This window comes from Bos mutus, chromosome 16, assembly GCF_027580195.1.
Source record: "Bos mutus isolate GX-2022 chromosome 16, NWIPB_WYAK_1.1, whole genome shotgun sequence".
Classification (NCBI taxonomy): domain Eukaryota; kingdom Metazoa; phylum Chordata; class Mammalia; order Artiodactyla; family Bovidae; genus Bos; species Bos mutus.
The window spans coordinates 28,144,900-28,172,655 of NC_091632.1; the positions used below are offsets into that span (position 1 = coordinate 28,144,900).

General features: G+C 41.7%; 1 protein-coding gene across 1 annotated transcript in view; it reads right to left on the bottom strand.

Moving 5' to 3' along the window:
* The window catches only part of PAPPA2 (pappalysin 2), a 315,464-nt gene that overhangs the window by 67,869 nt on the left and 219,839 nt on the right, over positions 1 to 27,756 (bottom strand). The window contains exons 15-16 of the mRNA XM_005905526.2: positions 24,417 to 24,594; positions 22,811 to 23,024 (exon numbers count right to left, since the gene is read on the bottom strand). Of these exons, the coding sequence (XP_005905588.2) occupies positions 22,811 to 23,024; positions 24,417 to 24,594 (392 nt within the window). The remainder of the gene's footprint in view (positions 1 to 22,810; positions 23,025 to 24,416; positions 24,595 to 27,756) is intronic.

A 27,756-nucleotide genomic window follows, 5' to 3' on the forward strand; every position in this document is an offset into this window, starting at 1 on the left:
TACAGCCCAGAATGTAGTTGATTTTGAGTAATTTAAATAAATTTTAATAGTTTAACATTATAAATTTTAATAGTTTAACATTATATATTTTAGTAGTTTAAAGGGCTTTTCTCATATCTCAGTCAGTAAAGAATCCACCTGCAATGCAGGAGACCCGGATTCGATTCCTTGGTCTGGAAGATCCCCTGGAGAAGGAAATGGCAGCCCTCCAGTATTCTTGCCTGGAAAATCCCATGGACAGAGGAGCCTAGCGTGCTACAGTCCATGGGTTCGCAAGAGTCGAATACGACTTAGCTACTAAACCACCACAGTAGTTTAACGTATTTTAACAGTATCCATTTAGATATTCATGAAGGAGTACTTAATTTACGGTTAAACAGTTATTTAGATTCATATTCATACCTTCATCCCCAGTAGTATTCTAGGAAAGAAGGCTGATTTTATGACTGGAATTCTTTAGCATCATAGTTTATGTGGACATATGTCTAGTATCTGTCAATAATAAATATTATTTTTGAGCTATATTTCAGGTGTTTGGCAAAATACCTACACACATAATTTCATCAAATCCCCCAAATATCAGTTAAAGGTAAATATTATTATCCACATTTCAGGGAAGAAAACTGAGCCTGAGAGATTTAAAGCTAGCTCAAAGATCCACAGTTAAAGCTGCAGACAGGATTTGGACCCACATCAGCCTGCCATTGAATCCTATGGTCCTTCCTGGGTCAGGTTCTTCTGCATGTTATGCTCTACAATCCACTTTGAGTATCCATAACATCTCTTCTCCACTTTGAGTATCCATAACATCTCTTCTCTACTGAACAGTCCTTTATTCAGGTGCCACATTTGTAAGTGTGACCAAAAAAAGGAAAGAAAAGAAGATTCATTTGAAATTTTTGCATTGAGCAATAAATTACATATAGAAAACTGCATAACTTGGTATACAGCTCAAGAATTTTTACATGTGAATAACCTGGGTACTCATCACTCGGATCAAGACACAGAGAATTTCCAGTCCCCCTAAAAATCTCCCTTCACAACTGAATACCCCTGCAATCCATACTTTTCTGACTTTCATCAGTGTGGATTTATTTTGCCTGTTCTTGAACTTGATATAAATGAAATCATGCACCATGTACTACATGGCTTCTTTCCCCAAAGGAAGATGACATTTTCAAAATGTCTTCTCAAATCTATCTTCGAGGAAGTGTAGGCAGTTCTTTTTACTATAATGAAGCTCTTGTTTGTCTCTCTCCAAGACTGGATATTCTACTCCTTTTTCACGCTACAGAGTTTATATCCTTCCAGAGACTCTCCTTTCTACCACGTCCCACAGATGAAATCCGCCCCCAACCTCGGCTGAACTGACATCCCCCGGCTGCAGAGAGCAGGCAATACCATTGACACCAGGGGAGAGGCAAGTCTGTAAACCTTGCATGTCAGCATGGTTATAAAGGAAAACCCTTGCTTGGCTAGGACGACAATATTTGACTTCGTGTGGTATTTTTCTCTGAATTGGTTGGAACGCTTAAACCATGGAAACAGTCCTGTGTTTCCTTGCCCAGAGTGAAGAGCCATTCAAGAATGTCGATTTCATATATCTCTTTGCCAGTTTAATAACCTCAGAGGCGAGGGTAGACAGATCACACTTGGCTGGGGAAGAGTGAGTTGGATGTTGTGGGTGGTACCCAGGCAACGTGACCGGCCCTGTGCTGCAAACTACCTGTCATATCGGTGACAAGGGAGGAAGAAGGCTGTGAGGTGGCCGGAAGCAGCACAGTTCACATTGGTGCCCCAGAGGAGGCATTACAGGCAGGACAAGGGACAGACTGGGAGAGTCCTGATTCCCTAGGAAATATCTTTTCCTTCTTATAAGAGTTCCTATGCCCCCTCCACCTCAAGGATTCTCCTCACAGTTTCATCTCCCTTATACAGGGGCTGGCTTCTGCATGTCACCCAAGCAGATGACACAACTCAGGCTCCACCCACACACTTCTCACAAAGCATTTGATTGGTCCGTTCCTCATAGCCCCGGTGGTCTCACAGCTCCACGGTGCATATCTATATGGGTTTATGAAATAAGAGCCCCTGGTATGGAGGTTGACACTTGAGTGCCATAGGCTGGTTCTTTTCATTTTGTTCAAAAAGGTACTGTGATTGCAGGAGGAATTGAGGGCGTCTTGTATTTCCTCCCAGCTTCAGAAAATTTTATTTCCATGTAGGTCCCTGAAGAGGACTAAAGCCTATATCGCAAAGGCAGAACTTTAATCCCCAGTGATACCCAAACTGCCTCTGTGTTTCTTCTAGTTTGGTGATCTTGAGGAGTAATCTCTGACACTTAAAAAATCATTATGAAAACATTGGTTTTTTCAGAATGGTCCACCTTCTTTGTGTAATGTGTATGAATTTAAAAAAGAGAGAGAGAGATTTCTTATGTCATGAAGTGAATCAGTTTGCATTTTAAAGAAGGATGGTATTCGATATTAGACAAAGCACACAGGCAGGTCCTCACCAGGACAGATTCCAAGACTTTTTTGATAATCTAGTGCAAGTGCCTTTCAACTGAGATATTCTATTGACTCAAAGCTTTCTGCATTTTCTTTATCCTGATGGAGTAAGAGAGGCTAAAACATCTCATTTTACAGGCAGGAAACTGCACATTAATAACTATGAACTGACTTGCTCAATGCCACACAGCAAGCTAGTCACTGGCAAAAGCAAGGATAGAATTCAGAGTTTTGCAATCATAACGTAACACCCCAACCATTAGAACAATGGTTTCCAAATGACATTTGTAGACCAGCCCACCAAACTCATGTAGGAACTGTATAAAAACTAGATTGTCTAAGTTTCATGGAATTGGCCTCACACTCTTTATTTTTTAATTTGTCAGCAGTCTAATATGTAGTTAGGTTGGCAAACTGCTAAAATCTATGCTACTTTCCTATGCTAGTAAAAATAAACCATAGGTATAGAAATCAGAGTGCAAAATCACCCACCTAACAACACCAGCCAAAAGACTGGATGTTTAGCAAAGACCAAAGAGGACAGTTACAGCCAGACAACTTACTCTGTAAATGGTACCATGAAGGGTTGGGGGTCGGGGAAGGTTTATATTTATTTTCCCTCTAACTACTCCAGACAAATCACCACAATTTCCAAGTTAGAAGATGCTTTTTTCCAATTTTCAGAACATGTGGTATCCACCTAGTACTGAAAATCCAGCTGTGCTCTTTCTGCTTCTTACATCATTGCCAGAAATAAAGATCTTGTAATCAAAACTTGGCTGAAAGTTTGATTGATGTTGCTCGAGGCACACGTGAGTCTATCCCATCCTTCTATCACTACTGCAGGGTTTTCAAAAGTAATATTTATTTTCCATTGGAGAAAATAAAAGTATGATTATTGAGTCCAAGGGAATTATCATGTCTTTACTGATCAAGGGCATCTGGTGTCTCCAATGAGTAGTCCTTCATGAGTAATAATAATATTAACAGAAAAACAATAAAATACTGAGTATTGAAGTGCTAGGCATTGTACTGAAGGATATATATCTATAGCATTTCCCCTCAAACCCATTCTGTGTGATAAGATCTATCATTACCTGAGTTCTTGATTCCCTTCTCTCCACAGATGCTCTTCTCCAATCATTCCTAGCTCAACAAATGATACCACCATCTATGCTGTTGCCCAAACTTGATATGTAGGAGACATCCTTGATTTCACTCTTCACCCCAATCTTATATTTTCCCCAAGCTCCCATTTGCTCATGTTCTATCAGTAGGGCCTCTTAGTTTTACCTCCCAAATATCTCCATCTGTCCCCACATCTCTTGCATCTCTACTGCCGTGAGCACTAGCCCACATTCTTAGTGCTCATCTCCCAACTAGAGACTTCACTTCTCCTCTGGACCCCTTCCTTCCTGGTCCAGAAACACCAGTCAGAGGGATACTTTGTAAAAACAAACAAATAAATCAGAATGTCATTTTCCTGCTTAGGATATTCCAATTGCCTCCTGTTACATGAAAAATAAAATCCAAACTTTTTTGCTCATGTGGTCCCGCATGATCTAGCCCAAATTTTTCTGACCTCATCCTATGTCCTTCAAAGAAAAGCTATGACAAACCTAGACAGCATATTAAAAAGCAGAGACATTACCAACAAAGGTCCTTATAGTCAAAGCTATGGTTTTTCCAGTAGTCATGTATGGATGTGAGAGTTGGACCATAAAGAAAGCTGAGCGCCAAAGAATTGATGCTTTTGAACTGTGGTGCTGGGGAAGACTCTTGAGAGTCCCTTGGACTGCAAGGAGATCAAACCAGTCAATCCTAAAGGGAATCAGTCCTGAATATTCATTGGAAGGACTGATGCTGAAGCTGAAGCTCCAATACTTTGGCCATCTGATGCGAAGAACTGACTCACTAGAAAAGACCCTGAAGTGGAAAAGAGTAAAGGCAGGAGGAGTAGTGGACGACAGAGGATGAGATGGTTGGATGGCATCAGTGACTCAATGGACATGCATTTGAGCAAGCTCCAGGAGTTGGTGATAGACAGGGAAGCCTGGCGTGCTGCAGTCTACGGGATCGCAAAGAGTTGGACACGACTGAGCAGCTGAACTGAACTGATACTATGCCCCAGTCATCTTACTTACTTTGTCCACACTGGACTTAGAATCCCAAGCACAACTCAAGCTCTTTCCTGCCAAAGGAAGTTAGTACCATTCTCTCTGCTTCTGATGCTTTTCTTTTTTTTCTTCCCATGGCGGGCTCATCTTCCTATCTAAGGAGAATGTTTGCCACCCGAGAGTATCTTTATTTTATGCCTCTAATGTTTTGGGCTTTCATCAAAACACCTGTACATTTTTACATAGAATGCATACTGTGTAATTATTTCATTTTTTTTCCTATCTCCCCCTTTGGGTTCTGAGCTTGGCGAGGGCAAAATCTCATTTAGTGTTATATCCTCAGCTCTCAGCAAAATGTCTGGTATGGAATAGGTGCCAATAAACACAGGTTCAATGAATGTATAGATGTTCATTTTATAGATTAAGTAAGCAGGTTTAGAAAAATAAAATAACCAGCTTGAGGTTACCTAGCTGGTTAAAGGCAGAGCAGGGATCAGTACAGGCATACCTCATTTTGTTGTGCTTTGTTTACTGCACTTCATAGATACTGCAATTTTTACAAACTGAAGGTTTTTGGCAACTCCGTGTTGGCAAATGATGGTTAGCTTTTTTTTTTTGGCAATAAAGTATTTTTAAATTATGTACATTGGTTTTTAAGACATAATGCTATGGCATACTTAAGAGACTACAGTATCGTGTAAACATAACTTTTATGTGCATTGGGAAGCCAAAAAAATTTGTATGACTTGCTTATTACAATATTTGATTTATTGCAGTGGTCTAGAACCAAATCCCAACTATTTCTGAGGTATGCCCATACCAGGATCTGTCTGATGCCAATACTTAAGTCATAATATGGAAGCACTAGAGTTACTAGAAGTGGAGCTGCACATAAATTACCTCCCTTTACTTTGTGCCTTTGCACCAAGTATCTCAAAGTCCCCCCACGCAGAATATCCTGAAAATGGAAATGTAAGAGTGAGGAGTAACCAGGTCACTCTTTCCGTTACATAGGTTAGGAAACCGAAGTGTTAATTGGCCCAATGTTTTACATGGCATATGGTCTGTTTGGGGGTTAAAATTAGAAAGACTCTTCACTGAGAATATCCTCGCCCGTCTGAGTATGGCTGCAGAACAGCAGCACTGAAATCACCAGGGAGCTTGTTGCAAATGCAGAATCTACAGCTCTACTCAGACTCACTCAGAATCTGCATTTTAACAAAGTCACCAAGTGATTCCTATTCTCATTAAAGTTTAATAATTAGCCTTCTAGACCATTTTAAAAGACTCGGTCCTCTGGTATTCTACCCCACCCCAGAGAGAACCATCAGCGCTTCCAAACACCAGGCCAGCTTTATTAACAAACTGCAGACCTGGTTTCTCAAGCCAGCATCCTAAACGGAGAGCAGCAGACTCCAGGCATAGCTAGTCCACAGCCGATCGCAGTTATCCTGTCTTCTCTCACACCAGGCCGCCTGAAATCCAGCCCCAGTCCACTTGACTAGAAGAGAAACAGTTCAGCAGGGCCAGCACATTGGACACATGGGCTTTGACCTTTCATTCTTCCCTGACTCATAAAAGCGCCTGTAACTTACAAAGCTCCTCTTCCATGTAAAATAGAGCCTCTCTGTGAGAATGAGCAATCTGCTGACCCCTACAATCATGTGGTCACCAGTCTCCTTTGAAGTCCCACCCCTCACTTCTATCTTTGGATTTCCTGCTGTGAACTTTCAGGTCTCCAAATTAGCAGATGCAATAATGTCCTGCCCCTAAGTCTGATCCCCTACCTCAAGTTTGGGGCCCCTTCTTCATCCCTCACTACCACTGCCTAAACTGTCCAACCTTTAGCCTCTCTCACTTCAAGTTCAGTGTGTGTGTGTGTGTGTGTGTGTGTGCGCGCGCGCGCGCGCGTGCACACACACACATGTGTGCAGTCAGTCATGTCTGACTCTTTGTGACCCCATGGACTGTAGCCTGCCAGGCTCCTCTGTCCATAAGGTTTTCCAGGCAAGAATACGGGAATGGTTTGCCATTTCCTACTCCAGGGGATCTTCCTGACCCAGGGATGGAGTTCAATAGCCCCCGCTTAACCTCTTTTCTACGAGTATCTTGGCGCCTCTCATGCATTCTTCACACAGCTGACAGCTATCTTCCTACTAAATCTCCTCAGGTTACCTCCAGATCTAAAAACATCCTGAGGTTTCTCCAATGCCTACAATTTAAAGCCAAACATGTATAATAACTATTAAAATTATTCCTCAGAATTCTGTATCTGTTCCCTTCAGTGTGTGTTTGAAGAGTTAGTGATTACACTGAAATGCAGTGATGAACTGAGTTTAAAACATGGGAACATTAAATAGGAATCTCTTGATTTCGTTGTTTTTTATCATTTAGTCACAGGCATACCTTGAAGATATTGTGGGTTTAGTTCCAGACCACCGCAATAAAGTGAATATCACAATAAAATAAGTTGTAGGCATTTGTTGTTTTCCCACTGCATATAAAAGTTATGTTTACACTATACTATAATCTACTGAGTGTGCAATAGCTTTATATTTAAAAAATGTACATATATTAATTTAAAAATTCTTTATTGCTAAAAAATGCTAACCATCATTAGGACCTTTAGTAAGTCATAATCTTTTGCTGGTGGAAGATTTGAAACATTGCAAGAATTACCAAAATGTGATATAGAGACACTAAATGCCATTAGAAAAATGGTGCCAATAAACTTGCTCAATGCTCAATACAGGGTTATCACAAACATTACATTTGTAAAACAAACACAATTATCTACAAAGCATAATAAAGCAAAGAGCAATAAAATGAGGTATGCCTGTATTTGTCCATTCATATGTTCAGTCTGTGAAGAAAGCTGAACGCTGAAGAATTGATGCTTTTGAACTGTGGTGTTGGAGAAGACTCTTGCAAGTCCCTTGGACTGCAAGGAGATCCAACCAGTCCATTCTGAAGGAGATCAGCCCTGGGTGTTCTTTGGAAGGAATGATGCTAAAGCTGAAACTCCAATACTTTGGCCACCTCATGTGAAGAGCTGACTCATTGGAAAAGACTCTGATGCTGGGAGGGATTGGGGGCAGGAGGAGAAGGGGATGACAGAGGATGAGATGGCTGGATGGCGTCACTGACTCGATGGACGTGAGTCTGAGTGAACTCCGGGAGTTGGTGATGGACAGGGAGGCCTGGCGTGCTGCGATTCATGGGGTCGCAAAGAGTTGGACACGACTGAGCAACTGAACTGAACTGAACTGATGTTCAGTCAACAAATATTCATTAAGGACTAGTATGTGCTATGTATTGCATTAGGTCCTGCTATTGTAGAAACAAATATTAATACTATAATTAGGCCAGAAGACTAAACTGTGGGGCCCCAAAGAGGAACAGAAGGAAGGCTATCAGGAAGGGATCACTTAAAGATGGGTTTGTTAGAGAAGGAGAAAGGTCCTCCACACAGAAGGAACAGTGCATGCAAGGGCCAGTGATGCAAAAGGCAGTTTGTGTTTCAAGCATTGGTCTAATGTGTAAATGGAAAAAAAGGCATATATGTAACCTCTGTGGGGAAGAGGCAGGGCAGGAAGAAGAGAGCCTGGATGGGATAAAAGTCTGGCAGAAAAGAGCTGCAAATTGCATGGATTCCATTTCAGAGGGTGGGCTGTCTCATACATAAGGAATCCCTCAGCTATCTTCATAATGCTTATAGTTGAAGAATTCTTCTCGGTGTTGTTCTATTCCTATTCCTGGTCAGTCCAACTCACAGACAGGCCTGATGAAAAGTGCTCACAGAATGTACACACATCCACACCCTCACCTGGGAGTTCATGACCCCATTCTGCCCGTCACTGTTGGTCTCTCAGAAAGCAAAGTTCCTGACATGGCTCTTGCCCAGAAGCCACAGCAGTGATGAGACCTGAGTCTACTAGTGAGTTATGAGAATGAGTGGCAAGTTGTGACCTATGTCATGACTTCAGAATTCACACAGGTAGACCCTGAATTTGCCTCATCCGTCTGATGTGGGCTGGAATGGAAAGGTTGATTAATATTGACCAGCTTTTCCTGACTGAAGAGAAGGAGTCAGAGGTCATAGTGGCCTTCAGCAGGCTGTTAGTGACCACACTGAGTAGTTCCCATCAGAAAGATGGTGTGCAGTGCGGTTAAGAGCAGACAGCAAAGTCAGGAAACCAATGCTCAAAGCCCAGCTGTGGCCCTTCCTGACTCCCTGACATTTTCTTCTCTCAGTTCTCCTATCTGAAAAATGGGGATGAGAGCTTCCTTACAGGGTCACTAGAAGATTCTATAAGTTAGTGTATAGATAGCATATAGTCCAATGACTGGCACATACAAGGCTCAAAAACCCAGGGAAATTATTAGCTCGGATGACCAAGCTTTCCACCCTTTCCCTGTGTGTATGTGATTAAAATGTGGAATGTTAACATTCTACTCAGTCTTTCCACCCTACTTAATTCTTCAGATTTTTGTCCCACCCAGAATCCTTCAGGAGACAGTTCATAAATTAGCTGGGCCTGACCTGACCCTTAAGAACAAAGCCAAGCTCACAATCAAAATGCTCACCCACTATGCTGAAGAAGGACTTGGCAGGAGCCTGAGACTGGATGGAGAAGCAAAAAGGAAGTGTAGAAAGGGCATCAGGGAGAGAAATTCTGGATTGAAGAACCTATTGGCTTCTATTTAACAACCCAGCACTTATTCTTACTAGATTTTTAAAGTTATTTTTCCTGATGAATAGAGAAATCAGTGGTCAATATAATATTAGAAGAGAAAGGGCAGTTTTTACAATAAGACTCTCCCTAGTCTGGGATTGAAGGTCACAGGGAAATTTTTAAGTTCAACAAATGCTGTGTTCAAAGTGAAGGCTGCATGCCAATCGCCTGAGCCTGTGAAGCCTACGGCAGCAAGCTGGCCTGTAGCCAGGTGTGCATGCAAGTGTCCAAGGCTTGGAGCAGAGGTTCAGTCACTTTTCTGCCAAAAGAGGCTGTAATAAATTAGCCTAAAGCTCACAGTATCCTACAATGGCAAAAGAATTGAGCATTCCAAGGATAAACTTTGAATGTATTTACTATAAACACTAATTAGAAAGCCAGACAATGTCTTAATGGAAAGAAAACAAATTTCTGTTTCTCACAGATGCATGGGTGTTCACAAAGATTACAGTGTGACCCATTAATTGGCAAATCATGGCTAGGACATGTGTCTCTATATACATAGGTTTACTCACTTCAGTATCTAGTCATGTATGTATATGCATGATGTTATGACAGAGAGCTTAAAAATTAAGTACATTATTTTACTGAATTTTTAAAATTACAAATCCAGGGTACTTAAGGTTTTTAGCATTTGCCTCAACTGAGCATTTCATTTCATTTGCCAAGACTTTCTCTCCCTTCCAATGGTAGAATAAAATCAACTGAACCTCAGAAAATCAAGCTATGGTTCAAAAAGATGAAAAGAGCCTAAAAATTTAGGCAATATCTCTAAGAACATGCCCTTCCCTTCTCCTCTGAGACCAGCTTGACCGTATTTGCCCACCCTAATTTTTGAAGTATGTCCACCTGTATTTTTTGATGAGTTAATTTCCGTTTCCTTTTCACCACATCCCCCTTTTCCCTTTTCATGGGCTACTTGAAGCCACAGTAGTGTTTGGATAACTCAGAGTGGGATGAGAAGCAACATTCAGAGGGGGTTCTGACTGGTGGAGGGAAGTACAAGCATTTTTCTTAATTTAATGAAGATTCTGTTTTGATGTGTGTTTTTTCCTTCATGCAGGGGAAATGTACTCCCTTACCACCCTGTAACTGAAGGCTTGTACTTCCCATTTGGAATGCCACTTTCAGTCTTTCTGGTCTCTATGTTGTTTTTCTGGGGTATAGAAACCAACCACAGAATGGGAGATGATAGCCCTTGATAAAAAATGTAGCTGAGTAGATTCCTGGCTAAAGAAAATTACCCATTAAACACACCAAAAGCAACAGTCATTTTACAAGGAGCAGCAACCTGTTGGAGATGATGATGCTGATAAACAGCATCTATTGCTGACTTGAAGCTGAACAAGACTAAGAACTGTGCTCAGTTCATCTGTCTATTGTCTCATTCAATCCTTGTAAAAATTTGTAAGTATCCCTCTTTCTTTGATAGAGATCAATGACTTTCCCAAGATCAAAGAGCTAATAAATAGAAGAGTGGGGATGCAAATTTAGATCTCACTAACCTCAGAACCTGTGTAATTAACTATTAATACTAAGCCAAGGGACTTCCCAAGTGGTGCTAGTGGTGAAGAACATGCCGGCCAATGCAGGAGACATAAGAGATGGAGGTTCAAGCCCTGGATTGGGAAGAACCCCTGGAGGAGGGCATGGCAACCCACTCTAATACATTCTTTCCTGGAGAATCCCCATGGACAGAGGAGCCTGGAGGGCTACAGTCCATAGGGTTGCAAAGAGTCAGATACAACTGAAGTGACTTGGCATGCACGCATGCACTAAGCCAAGAGAGAAATTTTGCACAAAGGAAAATCTTCCTAAGAATTTGACTAAATTTTCTTTTTAGAAGTTTTAGAGACTTGCTTAATCTTTCAACTCAATTCTAGAAATCTTAATAAATGTATGCAATATTCTGCCTTCAAGAAAGATCTAGAACTCATCCTCTTGAGTGTGAATGGAGAACAATTCACCAAAACCCATCAAAAGGAAGAGAATAAAACCTTGGCTGTTCATCCACATCAGAATCTCTCCAAGTAGTACCTTGAATATTGCCTACTAAGATCATGTCTGTGTAGTGTTTATGTTTATAAATAACCTTGCTTCTTTTTTTCCTGGTGGTAACAAATTTCATGTACCACTTCTCTCACTGGTATTGTACCAAAGTTATAACTCTCCTCATTGATTCTGTTGAGATAGACTTATAGAGTTTAAAGTCACTCAAGATTTTCCATTATTTTGCAGAGGTGGAAAAAAGAACCTCAGAGAAATGTAGTAATTTACTCAAGATCAAAAGTGTTGTTAGCCAAGAGCATGGGCTTTGGTCTTAGAGTGAGCTTAATTAACATCATATATTGGTTGAGTGACCATGGGATGGCTGCTTAACAATACTCTGAGTCTCTGAAAGAGGTGATAATAATGTATTTATTATTAAATTGTAGTATTATACTACTGTATTAAGTATTATATTAAGTATAAGTATTAATATAAATTAAATTAAATGTATTACTATTATTATTTCAAGTTGTATATTATCATATCATAGTATGTTATTCTACATTATACTATTATTTTATTATATAATAAGATTTATCAGTGTCATAAGAACTAAATGAGGTAATATATGTAAAGTGCTTCATATAGCATATAGTGATGAATTATCATTGTCATCATCATCATTAACCCAATAGAACAGAGTCAAGACCTTATGCTTTTTAACTCTCTGCCACACTAAACAATCTCCCTACGTGTGTAGAGATGGGTCAGGTACACACATGTAACTATAAAGCCCTCTCCCACTCTTCTCCCAAATCAGATCAGACAAACCTCACTGAAGGTGTTGACAACCAAACACTGTCAAACGATGCATAAGCACAACGTGAGGCCTTTTTACAGTATTGAGTCTGAACCTATGTTTGTGTTTATAGCCCTTCAATAGATTTAAGTTCACTGGAAAAGTGACCCTCAGAAAGACAGCTATTTACAATTACTTTTAAAAAGATCTTACTATGACACTACCTTTCAGATGGCATCGTGATGAATGACTAACTTATAGAGGGGGAGGCTATCTAAGTTAGAAGGCTGGGATAATTTCTAATTTTAATTAATTGTGGGCCCTAATGGGGTTAATCTAAACTCCACACATTAAAGATAGCAACTAATGAGAAAAAGGTAACCATTGGAGTGATAGATGAGGGAGAATAGAATATGGTCTTTTTTATAAAATATAAGTCAAGCACATTTATTTTAGCTTCCTGGGAAGTTGGGTTAATGAAACATTAACCTGACAAATGTGGTTAATGATAATATGTATGGGAAAGTAAATCGCATGGGATGAAAAGAAGGGTGTGTGTGTGTGCGTGTGTGTGTGTGTGTGTGTATGTTATAAAATATGAACGAGAAAGAACTCCCCAAACTGTCTAACTTGACCATTTCTTTGGAGTTACCATTGTTTGTATTTTCTCTATTAACTCCAAAAATAAATAAACCCAAAGAGACGTGTGAAATCTAGCATGCAAAAGTGCTGCTATAATTAATTTTGAGAAAAGAAAGTGTTACTATGGATATTTTTAGGAAAGTATAAGTCCCATGACCAATACCATTCTTACATGCAGAAAGGTTCTTGCTTCTAGACTGTGCTTCGTCATTTTGGCTGCACATTGGAGTGACTTAGGCAGCTTTGCAGAAGATTAATGCAAAGCACTGAGGTATTTGAACTTGTCCCAGCTGATGCTTACACACAGCCAGGTATGAGAACCACTGTTCTGGTGAGCTTGTTGAGAGATCTGACCCCTTTTCTGTTACCAACAACTTCTGCAGAGTTTGCCAATCAAGTTTAAATGTCAGTTCAATGAACAAAATTAAAACTATCTCTGAAGAATGATTATTCCTTCTAGGTTGCTGACACAAACTGCTAGAAAAAAAAAAACAATAGTTTTAAGGGTTTCTTTCACTCTAAAGCACTTGAAATAGAAATTTCCACCCCTCAAAAGAAAATAAAACTTCCCTTCACTATTTTAGCATCAAATTTAACATTAAAATTCTACCACAACTTTTCTAATAAGGCAGTCTTTTCACCCATTTAGAAAGTGTTTATTGAATACCTATCAATAAATGTAGAAGCCACTGGCCACATGATGCTAAACAGGAATCCATGGTCTACTGAACAGGTAATCAAACCACTTCTACTCAGTGAAATAAATGATGTTGTCAGCGAAGTCTTTTGTGCAGTGGGAAACCATGGGAGGGACACTTCCTACAGACTGGGGAGATCTGGAAGGCTTTGGAAATAAAAATCACACCTATCTTAAAAATAGGACAGTAAGGCTAATGGTGAAGAATCTGCCTGCCAATGCAGGAGACATAGAGACACAAATTCAATCCCTGGGACAGGAAGATCCCCTGGAGAAGGGCATGGCAACCCACTCCAGTATTCTTGCTGGAGAATCCCATGGACAGAGGAGCCTGCCGGGCTATGGTCCATAGAGTTGCAAAGAGTTGAACACAACTGAAGTGACTTACCATGCACACACGCATGCAAGAGTTAGTCAAGCAAAAGGCCACTGCTGGGGAGAGCTCAGACCAGAAGGAATAGCATGTTTGAAAGCCCAGAGGCATGCTAGCTATGGTGCATATAAAGAAGTAAAAGAAACCCAGAGCATTAGAACCTACACTACAGAAGGTTTTGTGTGTAATAGTTGGAGGCAAGTGATCTCCCAGGGAAGATACTGATGACCCTGGAGAGGTAAGCCGGGCCTGGCAAGATCATGCAAGACCTTGAAAATATTTTTAATTTTAAGTTTTTTTAGTGTCTTAGATGAAATAGCAGAAAGGCTGGTCATTTAGTTTTATATAAGGGAAATACTATAACTGGGTTGAAATTTGTTGAAGATTGCTATTACTGCAAAGTAGTGAATGTAGTGAAGGGGGAAAGACTGGAGTCAGAAAGCTCAGTTCATACATGACAAAGGATAGTGATTTGTCATAGAGAAGTGGCAGCAGGGTGAGGAGAAATGGCCAAGAGTCAATAAGATAATGACATTTGATGGAAGCTGATGACTGATTTGACTGAGGGAGAAGGATGTTCAAGAGTCTCAGGCCAATCTGTGTTGCCATGTGGCAGAGGCCAACACAATATTGTAGAGCAATTGTCCTTTAGTTGTTCGATGTTTCTCAATAGTGTATAATTATAGTCTCGGATCATCATTAGTTACTCAGGAAGAGTTACGTTTTGTGAGTATTGTTCAATTGTCATCACCAATAGAATAATACTCAGATGTGTTCTTTCCATCAGTTCAGTTCAGTTCAGTTCAGTCACTTAGTCGTGTCCGACTCTTTGCGACACCATGAATCACAGCACGCCAGGCCTCCCTGTAAGTCAGTGATGCCATCCAGCCATCTCATCCTCTGTCATCCCCTTCTCCTCCTGCCCCCAATCCCTCCCAGCATCAGAGTCTTTTCCAATGAGTCAGCTCTTTGCATGAGGTGGCCAAAGTACTGGAGTTTCAGCTTTAGCATCATTCCTTCCAAAGAAATCCCAGGGCTGATCTCCTTCAGAATGGACTGGTTGGATCTCCTTGCACTCCAAGGGACTCTCAAGAGTTTTCTCCAACACCACAGTTCAAAAGCATCAATTCTTCGGTGCTCAGCTTTCTTCACAGTCCAACTCTCACATCCATACATGACCACAGGAAAAACCATAGCCTTGACTAGACGGACTTTTGTTGGCAAAGTAATTTCTCTGCTTTTCAATATGCTATCTAGGTTGGTTATAACTTTCCTTCCAAGGAGTAAGCGTCTTTTAATTTCATGGCTGCAGTCACCATCTGCAGTGATGTTGGAGCCCTAAAAAATAAAGTCAGCCACTGTTTCCCCATCTATTTCCCATGAAGTGATGGAACCAGATGCCATGATCTTCGTTTTCTGAATATTGAGTTTTAAACCAACTTTTCACTCTCTTCTTTCACCTTCATCAAGAGGCTTTTTAGTCCCTCTTCACTTTCTGCCATAAGGGTGGTGTCATCTGCATATCTGAGGTTATTGAGATTTCTCCCAGCAATCTTGATTCCAGCTTGTGCTTCTTCCAGCCCAGCATTTCTCATGATGTACTCTGCATAGAAGTTAAATAAGCAGGGTGACAATATACAGCCTTGACGTACTCCTTTTCCTATTTGGAACCAGTCTGTTGTTCCATGTTCAGTTCTAACTGTTGCTTCCTGACCTGCATACAGATTTCTCAAGAGGCAGGTCAGGTGGTCTGGTATTCCCATCTCTTTCAGAATTTTCCACAGTTTATTGTGATCCACACAGTCAAAGGCTTTGGCATAGTCAATAAAGCAGAAATAGATGTTTTTCTGGAATTCTCTTGCTTTTTCCATGATCCAGCAGATGTTGGCAATTTGTTCTCTGGTTCCTCTGCCTTTCCTGAAAACAGCTTGAACAACTGGAAGTCCTTTCCATAACACTTTATAAATAAAAAAAAATAAACCCATATATGGATTAAAAAAAATGTGTCTCAGGTTATATGCAGATCTCTCACCTGACCTGTCCAACCACATGGAACACAGAAGGATGTACAGATTTGAAAGAGTTTATAATAGGCTCTGTTTTATATAGGGAGAGTTTGAAATGCATTCCAGATATCCAAGTGGCTTTATATGCAGGCAATTGTCTTAATGAGTCTTATAGCCCTTATGGGAAGAGATTAGATAGCAGGTGTGGGTTTAAGGGTCATCAGCATGTGGAAGGTAGTGGAGGCCATTGGGGTAAATGAACTTCAGGCCAGACAAATGTGCAGAACACAAGAGAAGAGTGAGTTCAGAGAAACACCAACATTGAAGCCATGGGCAGTGGAGGAAAAGCCAGAAAAGGAAATTGAGAAGAGGCAGAGAAGAGGAAAATCAAGGGGGTGACATAGAGCAAGATCAAGGAAGAAGACTCAAGGAGGGCTCAGACAAGTGTGTTTTACTGAAGAGCCAGACTCCATCTTTGATGTTTGACTCTTGACAGCGTCCGAGCCCTACCATCTCCCACCTCCGAGCAAGCCTATAAGAAAGCCTGGGTGCCTTCTCTTTTGGCCTCAGCATAAAGTTCAAACCATAGCAGGTCCTGTTCACAAGCACAAGTGAAAGTGAAAGTCACTCAGTCATGTGCAACTCTGTGACCCCGTGAACTATGCAGTCCATGGAATTCTCCAGGCCAGAATACTGGAGTGCGTAGCCTTTCCCTTCTTCAGGGGATCCTCCCAACTCAGGGATCGAACTCAGGTCTCCTGCATCGCAGGCAGGTTCTTTACCAGCTGAACTACAAGGGAAGTCCAAGAATACTGGAGTGAGTAGCCTATCCCTCCTCCAGGGGATCTTCCTGACCCAGGAATCAAACCAGGGTCTCCTGCATTGCAGGCAGATTCTTTACCAACTGAGCTATTAGGGAAGCCCTCACATGCACAAACCCTCACTCAAGCCCCACACCCTAACTACCATCCAACTCCTGACCAGCCTCTTTACCCTGATTACTCAAGCTATTTGAAGACCAACTTGGGATTTTCCCCTTCTCTCCGCCAAAAGTCTCATTATGTGACTAACAACCCTCTTAACGCTCTCTTGGTCTTGTATGTATGGCATCATTACTTTCCATAGCCAAACCAAATTTGGGTGGGAGGATCCATTTTATCTCACAGGGTGATTACAACATAAGCCAAATATTCCCACATAACGTTAGGTTCCTGGTGTCTCAGATGGTAAAGAATCTACCAGTAATACAGGAGACCCGGTTTCAATCTCTGGGTCAGGAAGATCCCCTAGAGAAGGGAAAGGCAACCCACTCCAGTGTTCTTGCCTAGAGAATTCCATGGACAGAGGAGCCTGATGGGCTACAGTCCATGCGGTCACAAAGAGTTGGACAGGTGTAGTTGGAGCAATTAACACCACATTAGGTCCAAGAAGAGTCCTTGCATTTGGCAGCGATGTTCATGGCACCCTCAGCTTTAGTGGAGAGATGGGAATGGAAACCTGAGTGTCAAAGTGTGAAGGAGAGAAAAAACTATAAGACAGGGACAGTGAATACAAATGACTCTTTTACGCATTTCATAAGGGAGGGGGAAGCTGTGATAGCTGGAGAGGAACATGGGTCAAGAAAAGGCTCTGCTTGTTTGAGTTTTAATGTAGGAGAGACCTGAGCACAATTAAAGAGAAGTAACCTGGCGTGAGGAAGAGAGAGGCTTCAGCTGCAGGAAAGAGGAAGGTGAAGAAGTTGAAGGAAATGTTTGAGAAAGATTACGCGATCCAGGGTAAAGGTAGAGGAGTTCCTTTTATTTTATTTATTATAAAATATTATTTATTAACAGAACCTCAAATCAGAAAACAAAAAAATCTCCTAAGTCCTGCCACTTGCCCATGGTCTTGACATTTTGCTGGTTTTTTTTTCTTTCTAGTAAATATATATATATATATATATATATACATACATACATACATACATACATATATATATATTTGAGGTTTTTGGGTTTTTTTGAACTATAGTTGATTTACAATGCTGTGTTAGTTTCAGGTGTACAGAGTCTCGGTGAACTCCGGGAGTTGGTGATGGACAGGGAGGCCTGGCATGCTGCGATTCATGGGGTTGCAAGGAGTCGGACATGACTGAGCGACTGATCTGATCTGATCTGATCCATATAATACATAAAGTGTATATATATTATATATATATATATATTCTTTTTCAGATTTGTTTCCCTTATAGGTTATTACAAAACAGAGTAAGTTCCCTGTGCTGTACAGTAGGTCCTTGTTGGTCTTAATTCATTTTAGACAGTAAGAAGGGGGAAAGCCTGTTTGGAGGTGTCATTTGGCTGGCACACTGGTGGGCAGACCTTTGCGCTTTGGGAGTAGGATGATCTGCTGGAAGTTAGGGAAGAGGCGTTAGGACTGGAGGAGATGAGGTCTGAGACAGCCTTCAAGAACAGAGATGGTGCTTGTATATTAAGGTATATATGTGGAATCGAGAAAAATGGTACAGATGAACCTATCTGCAGGGCAGGAATAGAGATGCAGATGCAGAGAACGGACATGTGACATGGAGGGGGACGGGGGGTGAGATGAATCAGGAGAGTGGTACTGGCGTATGCACACTGCCACTTGTAAAATAGACAGCTAGTGGGAAGCTGCTGGGTAGCACAGGAGGCTCAGCTCAGTGCTCTGTGATGAACTAGAGGGGTGGGATGGAGAGGGGTGGGAGGGAGGCCCAAGAGCGAGGCGATATATGTATACTTAGAGCTGACTCACATTATTACACAGCAGAAGCTAACACAACAGAGTAAAGCAATTATACTCCAATTTAAAAAATATAGATGAGTCTAGGAGCAGGATGCCAGTGGCAAGTTCCTGTCTTAATGCCATCTTGGACTGCTGGTCTCTGTTTGGTTTGCCTGTTTAGAAAGATGTGGCTAGTTCTCCTTTTATCACTCTCCACCTCCACAAATGGCTATGATATCCACTCCATTACTTCATTTTTAAACTATTTATCTCATTCTAAAGTCTAGAAAAATTAGCATATATAAACAGCAGAAAAATAAAAGCTACATTCCCTATAAACTTACTATATAAAGATTATGGCTGTTAATATCATCATCACTTCTAGCTACTGAAAAAGAATGCTAAAAATATACATTTAATGTGGAAAATAGGGATTGTGTCATTTATAATAATTATGTTCTTGCTTTTATCCATTTGCCATATTGTGAATGTTTTCCCATGTCCATAATATTCTTCTAAACATCTTTAATGTTTAGAAGGATACTTCACAATGTGCCTGTACCAGCCTATGATTGTACCATATAATGGGCATTTGTTTCACTGAATATTTGTCACCCCACATCCACTTAACCTCCTTCTCAGTTTTTCCCTCTATAGAATCTATATGGTTTGGGTAATACTGACTCTACTCAGGACTTCAAGATCAGAGTGCACTACCCAGGCCAAACCATTGCATTTCTCTGTCCTCAGGGACTAGATTCAGTGTGAACAGTGCCATCTTCAAATCCCAGAAAGAAGGGGCAAGGGATCCAAGGGCCAAGAGAAAGGGCCTACTGTGGTCCGTGTCCACTCCTATGCTCTCTTGCAAGAAGAAATGATGCCCATGAAACAGGGAGCATGGCGGCTGTGTGCTCCTGGAGGCCAGAGCCTTGGTCCTACTCTTACAGGGGTCTTTGCTCCTAACCCCAAGGCTGACACACAGCATGCTCGTGAGAAAGTGGTAGCTGCAGCTGTGCCTTCCATGCTAACCTCCAAGTGCAATGGCACAAAACTTAAACAAGCTGGATGGAAGAGAAAAGTCAGATGCAGTACTTCTCTTTTTCTCTTTTGAAACAATATTCAACAGACTTGAGAAGAAGCAGGAAGGCAATGTACTTGGCTGATATTTTGGTAGCTGTTTCCTTCTTCCAAAAAGAAATGAACAAAAAGTTACATCTAGCACACGTATTGAACTCATAGTTTATAAAACACTTTCAGGACATTACCTACTTTGGGCATCAAAACAATACTGTTCGGTAGAAGTCATTACCGCCCCTCACATTAAGAATGCAAAGTCTGAGACACATGGCTATGATTGTGGAGTACCTTATTCAGGGTCATGCAAAGAACAAGGGGCGAACTTGACCATCAGGGGGCTTTTTCCACTTCTCAAAGAGGTGCAGAAGACTAGCGCATGCCCACTCTGTCTGAGCTGATTTCCCTGCCAACTTCTCTCAACCTCTTCTCCCCCTGCCTGCATGCCCTAGAAAGAATTTCAGGGCTCCATTTGTACAATGCTGGGCTCCAAGCAAGGGACAAGGCTGACATAGTTTGTTGGGTAAACACAAGCAGCAAGTGACAGTGATTTACTCCTGACTTGCAAACTTCTGATTACCAATCTACTGCTGTATGTAAACAGGTGTAAACTAAGACTGAAATCAGTTTACACAGTGGGGTAAATAATTTAATCTCTCCTCAGGATGGTGCTTGCAAATGTAAATGTTTAAGCTCAAACCCATGCTGACGTTGTGACGTAAGCTTCCAGTTTCTCAACCAGAAAAGAAAGTCATGCCAGCAAATGGCCCCTGTTTGCCCCTGCTGGGGCGGGGAAGCTGGTGGAGATGTGGATGCAGTAGAAGCCCATCCTCTGGGGGGGAAGCCACACTCTTCCCAATGCAAAGCTCAGCCATGGGCCTGGAGAGCTAGGAAAAATCCCTCTGCCCTGAATTCCTCCTGGTCCCGAGACTGTTAGTCTTTATTGCACTGTTCTGCAGACCCCTGAGTTGGCTGCAGGTGTGAGAGAAGGGAGGCAAGAAGAAAAGAAAAAAAGGCAAGAAAACAACAGCCTCCAGGGCTGGTTGTAATGACATTCTCACTGGAAGATGACCTGGGCCCTCCCTGCCTATCAATGTATGTTGATGCAAATTGATCTAGACCCTATGACCAGAACATGCAAATGTGTTTTTGGTTGTCAAAAACTGTAGACTGTACCTGCTAGAGTCACTGAACCAGAATGCTGCTTCCTATGAATTTTTCATCAGTATTATTCATGTTTTAATTAGTCTGGCTCTTGCCTTGGGCTGAGATGAGGAGGAGGCTCCCCCCACCCCAAATATTATCTTGGGTTTTCTCAGGAGTGAAAGGCTCTGGGTGAAGCCAGACTCAATCCATCCCATACTGAGATGGCTGGATGTAGACTAGAGAAGGGCAAATGCAAGCCAGAAAGTAAGCTTCCTAATTTTCTTCTGCTCCCTTAGAAAATTCTAGTTTACAATCGTAGTTGATATCTTCTGGAATCACTGGTAATGCCATGGCTAGGATTTTGTCAGTTCAAAAAAAAAATCTTTTAAAAAGAATACCTACTATGGTCAGATTTTGAACTAAGTCCTAGATAAGTAATAAGACATAATCTATGGTAGGAAAATAATAGTTACAATTTACTGAGTACAAGGAGTTTCTTCTTCTGAAAGTTTTTTGCTTGTTTTGTTTGTTCAGAAAATGTTTCTTTCTTTCTTTTTTTTTGAAACAATTTATTGAGCATTTAGCACAAGTCAAGCACTGAGCTGTACATTATTGTATTGCGTGTGAGCTCTGTTGTATCCAACTCCATAGAATGTAGCCCCTCAGGTTCTGTCCATGGGATTTCCCAGGCAAGAATACTGGAGTGGGTTGCACGCCTTCCTCCAGCGGATCTTCCCAACCCAGGGACTGAACCCACATCTCCTGTATTGCAGGCAAATTCTTTGCCTGCTGAGCTATTGGGGCTGAATATGTATTATCTTGTTTAATCCTCAACTGAGCACTTTGATGCAGGTATTATCCCCAGTTTACAAAGGAGATGAGACCCAAAGAGTTCAGTAACTTGCCTGAGGTTACTCAGCTAATAAAATGGGTGATAACTGGGATTAGAACCCCAGCACAAGTGTCTTCAAAACAGTTTCTCTTAAATTATGCAGCAAAGCTTTTATTCTTTCTGGTCCGCCATGCACTTTGAAGAAAGGTCCTCTTGATTTCTGGGTCTAGGAATGTATACACACAAAGTCCAGGAAGGATAAAGCAGAGACACTGTAATTACAATAGTAATAGATAATATGTATTGAGTTTTATGTTTTAAAAATAGATTTACTAGATTTCCCTGGTGGTCCAGTGGTTAAGAATCTGCCTGCCAATCAAGGGAACATGAGTTCGATTCCTGGTCCAGGAAGATTCCATATGCTGCAGAGCAACAAAGTCCATGAGCCTCAACTACTGAGCCCATGCTCTGCAATAGAAGTCACTGCAATAGGGAGTAACCCCCACGTGCTGCAACTAGAGAAAGCCTGAGCACAGCACTGAAGATCCAGCACAGCCAAAAATAAAATTAAAAAAATTAATTCACTGACTCATGTTTTATACATATTAATTTACTTAGTTCCTACATTATTATTATCATTATCCTCATTTTACAGATGAGAGACTGAGACAGAGAAACTTCCCAGCATCACATACCTAATAAGAATCTGAGTTGGAGACCACCCTAGACAATTTCTGCCACAGCCACAATTTTAAACTTCCAATGGGCCTGATGATGATGTTCTAGGACAGAGTTGGATTCGGGTGATGTGTGTACCAGTTAAGAAGCTCCTAACACTTACTTTCAAGGAAAATAATAATATGGGCAGAGATTCTTTTAAAACACACCAAGATGAGACTCTGGAATCTGCTATGGGAAATCATATCTTTACAGGAAGCATGTCTGGCCAGTCTGCCGGTCACGACTGGGGAACACACTTGTGCAGTCGAAGAGAGATTATATAGAAAAACACACACAACAAATGGTGGACAACCCAGAAGGCCTTAATGTTATTTCCAAAACAATGGTCTTGGATTTGCAAGTGAAAGAACAGGAGCAAGGTACAAGGGTAGAGAGAACTGCAAAGACCAGGAATGTTCCAACTTACTTCCTGACTTTATTCTCTGTGCTTCCCATCACGTAGTAGCCTGGTTTGCATTCGTATCTGCAGGTAGAGCCCACGTCATGGTTGCCCTTGAGGCAGCGAGGCTGGAGCAGGTTGGCATTCGGGATAACAGGAGGAGCATCACACTCCAACTTGCAGTAAGCTTCAGGGAGAGACCAGAGCCCATCTTCAAGACAGGTCAGCCACGGGCTCAGTCCTGACTCCAAGAAAGAGAAGCACAGAATGCTCAGAACAGAGAGTCCAAAAATAAAATAACAAACAGAAAGAACGAAGACCTATCAACAGACAGGCATTCTTGGAAAGTCACAGTATTTTTCATGGAGCAGCTCCTCTAAAACGTCATGTCAAATGTTTATCCTATATCTTTCTACCCACAGAGCGTCTACTGCGCTCTCTTGTGTAGCATAGAGGTCAGAAAGCTAGTTTTTGACCTGAATGAAAGAAGGGCTACCAACCAAATCCTTACCTCACTCCTCACTACAAATAATAAAAATCAAGTAGTGACAGTATTGCGGAAAGGATTATAATAATACTAGATGACACTTTTATAGGGCTCATTACATGCCAGGCACTGCTGTAAGCATTTTACATGTATCACTTGTGTGAACTTCAAACCTCAAACAATCCTGTGAAATAGATACCATCATTATCCCCTATTTTGCAGATGAGGAAATTGAGTTTAAGTAATTTGTCCAAGCTAGTAAGGGCAGAGGCAGGGTTTGAACTCGCAGTTTGATGCAAACTTCTGTACTTCAATACCATACTCTCTATGCCTCCGCGGTTTCTCTGAGTTCAATCTATGGACACCCCATAGAGTAGTATCACCAACCCACTTCAGGTTTACTAAAGCAGACTCTGTCAGCATGAGCCTAAGAATCTGCATTTGTAACAAGTCTGCTGGATCACTTTTGGGCACACCTAAGTTCATGAGGGAGAGCAAGATGTGGGGTCAGAGGGACCTCCCTGGCAATTCAGCGGTTAAGAATCTGTGTTTCCGAGGCAGGGGGCATGGGTTCGATCCCTGGTCAGGAAACTAGATCCTACATGCTTCGGGGTGTGGCCAAAATAAATTAAAAAACAAGTAAAATAAAATAGCCTATTCTCACGCTCTCTTAAACAACAACAAAAAGATGTGGGATCAGAAGAAGTTCTACCACATCCTCATCTCTCCCTAGCAGTACAGCTCATACAACTGTGCTCTCATTGCTAAAACAGGACTAAAGGCACCTAACTCATAGAAGGGTTGTAAATATTACATTTTAAAATGTGCATGATAAAGGGTATCTGAATTATTAATACTCTCAGAAAACTGTTAGTTGGCTTGACTCCAGAGAACATAAACTCAAATAAAAACAGGAAAGTCTCAGTTTCTTTCAACAATGAGATCTTGAGTTAGGGGCATCCTTCCAAGTGTTTGAGACAAGGAATGTGTTGCCTCTTGCTTGTCAAAAGAGGGTGCTTCAGCAGAGTCAGGTGGGAAGGTCACTGGAGTAAAGAAAATATCCCCAAAGTACACGCCCCCTCCCCCCCAAAAAGAGAGAGAACCTGAAGAGAACTTGCATATAACTCCTGCTTAGCCAGAAAATACCTTGAAGCTTGGCTGGTGGGACACAGGAGATAGAGCAGCGTTTCAGAAAGTTGGTTCCCTCTGAGCAGGAGAATTTTGCATAGTTCACCAAAGATGCGTCGGGGACACCACAGTCAAGGGGCTGACAGCTCACAACCCGGTCCCAGTGCCCAGAGGAACATGTAAGCAGAATTTCCTTCTAGAAACAGAAAGTTTTCTGTTATCAAAGTCACACAAAAAGGCTTATCAAAATAGTTCCCAGGATTTGGCAGAGTCCTGATGATTATTTGTGCAAATATTCACAATGGGCAAAATGATTTTGCCTCCCTCCCTCTTTATGCCTTGTCTTAATGTGCAATTTCACAATACCCAAGTACATTGTTGATGAAAGGTGCATGTGAGCTCAAGGGAGTCATTAAATGAAGACGCTCCTCCAGGCCAACTCTTGGCTCTCCTCACATGCTTCTCCAGATGACTCTCCACCCTACTCTACCCTGCTGTGTGCTCCGGGCCCCTGGCCCTTGTGGACTTCATGCTTTTGACTTGTGTCTGCTGTAGCACCCAAGGTAACACTGGTAGGAGACTGAAGAGGCAGAGAAGCAAGGGAGGTCGGGGTGCTGATTCTTGCTACTCCCTCCCTTGGGTCGCTGTAGGGTGGCTCCCCCTTTGGCAGAGCTCTTCACACGCCTGTTGCACTCTTTCTCATGGGTTCTGCTAACTGCCCCTTACAGTCAACTCTTTAGGTCTAGAAGGGATATTACCCTTTCACCCTGGGATTCTGGACCATCTCTTTGCCATTTCCTATATCCTGCCCCCACTTTTATCAGCAGTCCCTTTACTGAAGTTCCTCAAATTGCCCCCTTTTGGGCATTCATCAGTTTCCTGCTGGGACCTTTACTGATAAGCTGACTGATAATGGTACATAATAAACACAATCATATTCTCTGAGAATGGTGCCTAGTCTTTAAGAACATCTGAGAATTAATGCACATGAGGCATCTTCCAAACTCTTGTAGTTAAATTTAAGAGATTCCAGCCATTTCCTTGGGGCTATGGCTTATGTAGGGGGTCCTAGAATTCATCACCATGAAACAAATGAGGAGACTTTTTTTTTGAGCACTTAGAAGGGCCAGGTACTTTCAAGTTTGGATAAACAAGACCCTTAAGGAGCTACCAGCAGAGCTCATCACAGGTTGAAGCAGTGAAACAGAAAACATCTGAAGTGGGGAGAATGGAAAGAAGAAGAAAGAGAGAGAAGAAGGAAGGAGAAGAAGTTAAAAAGGAAAATATGGGAGATGCATTTTGGTTATATCTTACTCCCTTCTATGATGATTTGTGAGAATGTAATACAAAGAATGCAAATCATAAAATAGAAAACATGGACCAAGAAGAAGGAGAATACAAACTGTTCTACTAAATAACAGCAACATCATATAGGCATGCTTGTTTTATGGTGGTAAGGTAGCACTACAGAGGCTGGAGAAGGGATTGCCCATCTTGGGTAGGAGGGAGAGTGTTTGCGGGGAGATTCACATAGTAGATAACTCAGGAACTGGTCTTTGAAAGATGAGCAAGACTTCCCAGCAGCAGAGGAGAAGCAAGGATAAGGAAGTTTCAGAGTGAGAGGAACAGGATGGGCAGGCACTCAGAGACCTGGACACTCATGGCTTGTTGGGTGAAAAGTGTCACCATAGTAGGTTACCAAAAGGCAAAGGGAGAGAAGGGAGATTCTGGGGCTCAGCCAGCATCCCACCGGGAGACCACAGTGGCACCAAAGCTGAAGGTAGAACGACTGGTGGAAGCACCTGTCACCCCTGACACCTACTTCTGCCTGGCTGCCCCTCCGTCCTTCCCAATGTCCCCAGGTTCCCTGCCAGAAGGCCCCAGTTCAAAGCCAGACACATTTTTCTGGTTAGTTTCAGTTCTTATGTCAACAAAAAGCAGATATCCCTGCTGTCTTGTGATCACGAGCTGGGATCATATCATTTCTTTAGGGGGGCCAGGCTCAGGTGATGGGAGCAGTCAACTGGAGAGCTGTGCTTGATGATTCCATCATATGACTGGCAAAGGGCGAGCTCCCACCTTCCTTCTCCCAACTTGGCCGCAACCGCAATGCTCACAGCCTAGAAGACTGGCTCCAATCACAGTGATCACTTACAGAATGTCTCTCAAACACTGTCTATATTGTCTGGGTTTTCTCCTGGCTCCAATAAGTATTGACTGTTCTGTTTTGAATTTGCTCGTAATTTTAATGAATTGCACACACCATCTTTTCTTCTCTCTCCTTCTTTACCTAGCACACAAATGTAGTCGGTTCCTACATTGTTTTTGTTCTTTTTCCTTCTTTCCATCTCTTTTCTAGTGTGAGGTAAGCTGAGTTAAGGACAGGTAGGTGGTAAGAGTTCTGCTTTTCTGACCAGAGCATCACAAACCAAGGAGCTGATGCCTCAAGGTATGTCAAAACGGTCTCTCTACAAAGTCTCTTTAAGCCATCTGAAACCAAAGATTGTATCTTTAAATTCTGTGTCTAAGCAAGAGAAATTCCTCCACGGATCCACAATCTGCTGAGCTGTCAACTGGTACAATATGAAAAACAATTCCAATCTTCCAAGCCATTGATACCTGACTACAAATCATGCTTCCACTCATCCTTCATCATACCTCATCTCCCTCATATTCTTCTCAAGCACCATTTACCTTTTGCCTAATGCATCCTGTCTCTCTATCATATTGTGCTCATGTGTTCTCAAATTTCAAATTCCTCTGTAGAATATGGAAAGCTTTCTAAAGGAAAGAGGGAAAACAAAATTCTTAGTCGACAATACATCATCATTGTCATCATAATGGCAGCTTTGCAGAGAGCTAGGTGCCTACCACTTTGATAGAAGCTTATGAATTATTTCTACTCAGTCATCAAAACAGCCCAAGGACATAAATACCTCTGATCTAACTATTTTACAAATGTGGAAACAACCTTAAAGAGGTTGGCATGTTTTGCTTGTCTTTACCTAAAATTACACAATAAACAGAGGAGTCAAATTTCATTCCAAGTCTGTCTCCCAAGCCATGCTCTTCACTAATATATTCTACTACCTTCAGACCACCTTAAAGTCCTGGAAGTGGTGCCATGGTAGCTTACAGAAATTTGAAAAATTCAGTCAAAACTAGAATCTTGATACAAGTCCTACTTCAGTAGCAGAAGAAAGAAAATCATAATTTTCCCTCCAGTATTCTTATAAGGAGGGTCGGACTTGGGGGAACAGGCAGAAGATGGACCACAAAAAAGCTGATTGCATCCTATCTTGCCTGCAAATTTTGGACAGGTCTAAACTGTAATATTCTCATCTTGAAGCCAAAAGTC